Raw genomic sequence first — 6499 nt, 5'->3', positions numbered from 1 at the left:
ACTGATGGAGAAATAAGCAAATATATATTTATACACTACTATTTTTTTTCTTCTTTTCCAAGTGAGAGGAGGGAAGACAGAGAGACAGACTCCTGCATGCACTCAAACCAGCATCCACCAAGCAACCCCCATCTGGGGCCATGCTTGGAACCGAGCGATTTTTAGTGCCTGAGGTAGAGGCTCCACGGAGCCATCCTCAGTGCCCAGGGTCAATGCTCTCGAACCAGTCGAGCCATGGCTGCGAAAGGGGAAGACAGACAGACAGAGAAGAGGGAGGAGGAGGGGTGGAGAAGCAGATGGTCACTTCTTCTGTGTGCCCTGCCTAGGAATCGAACCTGGGACATACACATGCCAGGCTGACACTGTACCACTGAGCCCACTGGCCAGGGCCAGTGTTATTATTTTTATAAGAGAGTGTCTCCAAAGTTGAATTTCCAAGTCTACATGGAGGAATGTGGTATGGTGTGTGTGTGTGTGTGTGTGTGTGTGCGCGTGTGTGTGTGTGTGCGTGCGTGTGTGTGTTTTATTTATTTTTAAAGTTTTTATTAAGTGTATTGGAGTGCATTTGTTAATAAACTTACATAGGTTTCAGGTGTCAAAGGCAAATTGTAAAAGTATAGAGAACCATTACTGAGTAAGAATGAAGAAATGAAGAAATGGACAGCTGTAGAGTATGTACACTGGTTCAGACTTGAACCAGACCTGGGGGGAGGGAGGAAATGAAAAGCCTTAAAAGGATACATGTCTTTGACCCAGAAATGCTTGTAAGGACATTTTTTAAAGAAATTAGTGGATTACTGCTCACATTGCATGCATGAGGATATTTCCAATAGTGACACACTGTAAGCAACCTAGATACCCAGCAATAGAGAACTGTTTGAATTATGGTGCATCCATGTAACGGACTCTGCATATGTTTATAATTGTGTAGTACCTGCGAAAATAAAAAATATATCCATGCATTATGATAAAACATAATAATCCTAAACAGTATAAGTAAATTTATTTAAAAAACAAATTGATTACTTGTAGCAAAAAGGCTAGACGACATAGATTAGATTGTTTACAGTAGTTATCCTTGAGTAGTGTGACTATAAATTTTCCCCCTTCTTCTTTTACACCTTTTATGTAAGGTTTCACTGTTTTATCATTAGGAAAACAACAACAACAATAAAGCTATTTTCAGCTTGAAACAAACAAAAAATATAGATAAAGGAGATTGGGTTCTAAGGGATTGAAAGCAAGTATGTGAGTCAGACCTGGCCTCCTGGGCCCTGCCCGTCTGTTGCGCCTGTCACCCGACACTCAAGTTGCTATCAGCAGCACTTTTCTCTGTTGAAGTGAGTGGCTTTTGTCACGCCCTCCCCAGGTTATAACTGGAGGGGAGGAGAGGCCTCAGGGCAGTTAGCAGCAGCCCCATCAGTTGGTGGACTGGGGCTCTCCATGCCTCCAGCCTCCTCATGGGGAACACCATCAGGGCCCTCCTGGCCTTCATTCCTGCTGACTGCTGCCAGAGCTATGTAGTCGGACACTTGCGGGAGATGCCACTGGACAAGATGGTGGATCTGAGTGGGAACCAGCTGTGGCGCTTCCCCGTGCACGTATGCTCCTTCCGGGAGCTGGTCAAGCTCTACCTGAGTGACAACCACCTCAGCAGCCTGCCCCTGGAGCTGGGGCAGCTACAAAATCTGCAGATCTTAGCCCTGGATTTCAACAACTTCAAGGCTCTGCCCCAGGTGGTGTGTACTCTGAAACAGCTCTGCATCCTCTACCTGGGCAACAACAAACTCTGCTATCTCCCCAGTGAACTGAGCCTGCTCCAGAACCTCCGGACCCTGTGGATCGAGGCCAACTGCCTCACCGAGCTGCCAGATGTGGTCTGCGAGCTCAGTCTCCTGAAGACTCTGCATGCCGGCTCCAATGCCCTGCGTCTGCTCCCAGGCCAGCTCCAGCGCCTCCGTGAGCTGAGGACCATCTGGCTCTCGGGCAACCTTCTGAGTGACTTCCCCCCTGTGCTTCTTCACATGCCCTTCCTGGAGGTGATCGATGTGGACCGGAACAGCATCCGCTATTTCCCCAGCCTGGCCCACCTGTCAAGTCTGAAGCTAGTTATCTATGACCACAATCCTTGCAGGAACGCACCCAAGGTGGCCAAAGGTGTACGCCGCGTGGGAAGATGGGCCGAGGAGACGCCAGAGCCTGACCGCAGGAAAATGAGGCGCTATGCTTTGGTCGAGGAAAGTCAGGACGCGCCAGCACCTGCCTTGCCTCCTCCACTTCCTCCTACCGACTTCTGAGCACCTTCAGCGGTAGGTCAATACCACCTCCAGCATCTTCTGGAGACTTCTCCAGTAGAGTGCCAACGATTGCTGTGGGACATTTAGGGTAGCTCTGCCAGTGGGGGCTTATAAAGTCAAATGAAATCCTTAAATCACCCCAATAAGAAACAATTTCTTAAAAACATCTCTCCCAAAGACAATTTGTGATTTATGAGCAGCATAACAACTCACTTGCCAAAAAATCAGTCTCTCTGAGCAGGTGTTTTGACACAGTAAAGAACAAGGACTGAGACACTGTGGCCTCCTCCCCTCTCCAGAAAGGGCTGGTCATGAGGCTCGGAGCTGCTCAAATCAGGTATTTGTTATAGAACTCACCTAAAAGGACTGTCTCCAGGCCTTTGCAGGACTTGCTAGCTATGAGTGACCATAAACAGTATGAAAATGTTACTAATTCAGGTCACTTTAAAAGGACATTTCTCCCTCATCAGTCAGACTCACAGAAAGACCTTGTTGCTGCAAAGGCTCGAAGAGCTTTCTCCCTTCAGTGAAGGCTGTTGTAGATCCCGGATGGAGAATGCCTCCTGGTGGAGCCTGGCTGCCACTTTAACCTTGACTGTGGTTCATGCTGACTCAGTTCATTTTCCCTAAAAGGTCTGACCCAAGGTTTGCTCTCAACTGTTGACTATCACTGACAATGCTAGAAGTCATCTAGAAAGTGGAACCTCTCTGTGTCAATATAGTCTCATTAAAATCAAGCTTAGTTTTACCTGACCTGTGGTGGCGCAGTGGATAGAGTGCTGACCTGGAACACTGAGGACACGGAGATTGCTTGGTTCAGAACCTGATCAAGGCACATACGAATGCTTCTCGCTCCCCCTCTCTCTCTCCTCCCTGCCTCTCTAAAGTCAACAAATAAAATCTTTAAAAAAAGAATTGTAACCCTGGCTAAACAAGCTCTTGGAAATCTGAATTGTAGGTTGTGGTGTATATAGGAAGTGTCTGCCTCTTTAGCCTCAGTATCTCTGCCTTTGTTCTGATTTGTTTTGATTTTTGTAGATAGCACCTTTAATGATCAATGTAAAAACCTAGAAATTTTGGCCATTTTTAAAATTATGTAAATTGTGACCTTCTTCCCATGAATACATCAGCTTTAAAGAAATTGCTGTCAAGTGGGTGTTTTGATAATAGTTCTTTATGTAAACTTTTTCAGCAATCAAGGACACAAAGTATCGTATTAACTAAAACATACTATATAGTAATATTTAAAACATTACTTTTGCCATAAAAGCATCTTAACCCAGCCAAGTTTGGTCGTTTTTTTTTACAGAGTCAGAGAGAGGAATAGACAGGGACAGACAGACAGGAACGGAGAGAGATGAGAATCATCAATCATTAGTTTTTCATTGCGAGATCTTAGTTGTTCATTGATTGCTTTCTCATATGTGCCTTGACCACGGGGGCCTTCAGCAGACTGAGTAACCCCTTGCTCAAGCCAGCGACCTTGGGTCCAAGCTGGTGAGCTTTTGCTCAAACCAGGTGAACCCGTGCTCAAGCTGGAGACCTTGGGGTCTCGAACCTGGGTCCTTCCGCATCCCAGTCCGGCGCTGTATCCACTGTGCCACCTCCTGGTCAGGCCAAGTTTGGTTCTTAAATGGCATTACTGCCCTGGCAAGGTAGCTCAGTTTGTTAGAGCATTGTCCTGATATGCCAAGGTTGCAGGTTCAGTTCCCGGTCAGGGTTCATCAACCAAGAGCCTGACTGGTGGTGGCACAGTAGATAATCAACCTGGTACGCTAAGGTGCCAAGTTCAAAAGCCCAAGGTCACTGGCTTAAGCAAGGGGTTACTTTACCTGGCTCAGCTGGAGCACCCCTGTCAAGGCAATCAATGAACAACTGAAGTGATGCAACTATGAGTTGATGCTTCTCATCTCTCTCTCTGCCTCCCTCAAAAAAAAAAATCAACCAACAAATGCATATATCAGTGAAACAACAAATCAATGTTTCTCTCTCTCTCTCCCTTTTCCCTACTTCTCTTCCTCCCTTCTTCTCTAAAATCAATAAAAAAAAGAAATCAAGCCCTGGCTGGATAGCTCAGTTGGTTAGAGCAGTGATCCCCCACCCCCGGGCCACAGACCAGTACTGGTCCATGGGCCAATTGGTACCAGTCCGCAGAGAAAGAATAAATAACTTACGTTATTTCCATTTTATTTATATTTAAGTCTGAACAATGTTTTGTTTTTAAAAAATGACCAGGTTCCCTCTGTTACATCAGTCTAAGACACACTCTTGACACTTGTCACGGTCACATGATACATTTATCCTGTTCCACCCTAAAGGCCGGTCCGTGAAAATATTTTCTGACATTAAACTGGTCCGTGGCCGGCCCTGGCCGGTTGGCTCAGCGGTAGAGCGTCGGCCTGGCGTGCGGGGGACCCGGGTTCAATTCCCGGCCAGGGCACATAGGAGAAGCGCCCATTTGCTTCTCCACCTCCACCCCCCCCCCTTCCTCTCTGTCTCTCTCTTCCCCTCCCCGCAGCCAAGGCTCCATTGGAGCAAAGATGGCCCGGGCGCTGGGGATGGCTCCTTGGCCTCTGCCCCAGGCACTAGAGTGGCTCTGGTCGCGGCAGAGCGACGCCCCGGAGGGGCAGAGCGTCGCCCCTGATGGGTGTGCCTGGTAGATCCCGATCGGGCGCATGAGGGAGTCTGTCTGACTGTCTTTTCCCGGTTCCAGCTTCAGAAAAAAGAAAAAAAAAAAAAAAAACTGGTCCGTGGCCCAAAAAAGGTTGGGGACCACTGGGTTAGAGCATCATCCAGACATGCAAAGGTTGTGGGCTCAATCCCGTTAGAGCACATACAGGAACAGATCGATGTTTCTATCTCACTCTCTTCCTTCTTCACTCTCTAAAGTCAATTAAAAAATATTTTTCAATCAAATGACATTACACTGCAGACTATTTTCATGTTTTCCTACCACAAATATTTCTTGCTAAACCAGAGAAACTTTAATAACACATAATCGTGGGTTTTTTTTTTAGATTTTATTGATTTTAGAGAGAGGAGAGAGGAGTGAGAAGCATCAACTCATAGTTGCTTCTCGTATGTGCCTTGATCAGGCAAGCCAAGGTTTTGAACTGTCAACCTCAGCATTCCAGGTCAACATTCAACCCACTGCACCTCCACTATCTCCCAGTCTATAGAGTATCCGCAACCCATAGATTAGATTTTAATCATTAAATGTAATAGGTTGTCAAACATTTAACTCCTTTAGTGATGAGTCCAGATTTCTATTAGCTAGGATTTAGAGTCTATTTTCTCCTTCCTAATGATTGAAACTAAACTATACTCAGTTGATGCTAGAAACTTTATGCCAGCAGAACGGCCTTCTGCCCTGTATCAAAACCAGCCTTGCCTGACCAGGTGGTGGCACAATAGATAGAGCATCAGACTGGGATGCGGAAGACCCAAGTTCAAGACCCGCAGGTCGCTAGCTTGAGCACTGGCTCATCTGGTTTGAGCAAAGCTCACCAGCTTGGACTCAAGGTCGCTGGCTTGAGCAAGGGGTTTCTCGGTCTGTTGAAGGCCCATGGTCAAGGCACATATGCGAAAGCAATCAATGAACAACTAAGGTGTTGCCAATGAAAAACTGATGATTGATGCTTCTCATCTCTCTCCATTCCTGTCTGTCTGTCCCTATTTATCCCTCTCTCTGACTCTGTCTCTGTAAAAAAAATAAAATAAAAAAATAAAGAAAAACCAGCCTTATGATGGCTTTAACTTTCTTTTGATCCTGTCTTCCTCCTCCCAAGATGAACGGGGCCCACCTTCTCCAGGATAGCCACAAGCTACAGCCACAAAGCAAAGTGAAGCCACGTGATTTACGGAGTTCTCATCTAATGAGCTGTCTGAATCAAATGTCAAATTATAAACATTCTGGCACACAGTCAAGCTGTTTTCTTCTCAAATAATCAATACATAATAAACATTTCTCAAACAATATGGTTAAGAATTCACCATAGATTTTGCTGCCCCAAAATGTTTGCACTATAGGGTTTCAATTTTATCAAGTAACTATGTAAATGCACTTACATTTCTATTACCCTCTGATGTTTTCTTGAAATTCTGACAATTATAAAGTTAAAAAGGGGAAAATGTTGAAGCACCAAATGTAGATTTACTTATAATTTTAAGTCCTAAAACTCAAAGTATTATGCATCAGAGGA

At 45.6% G+C, this 6499-nt stretch overlaps 1 protein-coding gene across 1 annotated transcript; it reads left to right on the top strand.

Annotated features, from left to right (window-relative positions):
* The first annotated feature begins 1415 nt into the window (after positions 1 to 1415).
* LRRC10 (leucine rich repeat containing 10) lies at positions 1416 to 4774 on the top strand. The gene has a single exon (XM_066254772.1). The coding sequence runs from the start codon at positions 1461 to 1463 to the stop codon at positions 2295 to 2297; it is 837 nt and encodes a 278-aa protein (XP_066110869.1). The 5' UTR covers positions 1416 to 1460; the 3' UTR covers positions 2298 to 4774.
* Positions 4775 to 6499: the final 1725 nt, after the last annotated feature.

Source organism: Saccopteryx bilineata, chromosome 2 (assembly GCF_036850765.1).
Source record: "Saccopteryx bilineata isolate mSacBil1 chromosome 2, mSacBil1_pri_phased_curated, whole genome shotgun sequence".
NCBI lineage: Eukaryota > Metazoa > Chordata > Mammalia > Chiroptera > Emballonuridae > Saccopteryx > Saccopteryx bilineata.
Note: the sequence above shows the minus strand (reverse complement) of the source record. Positions and strands in the feature narration are given on the sequence as shown.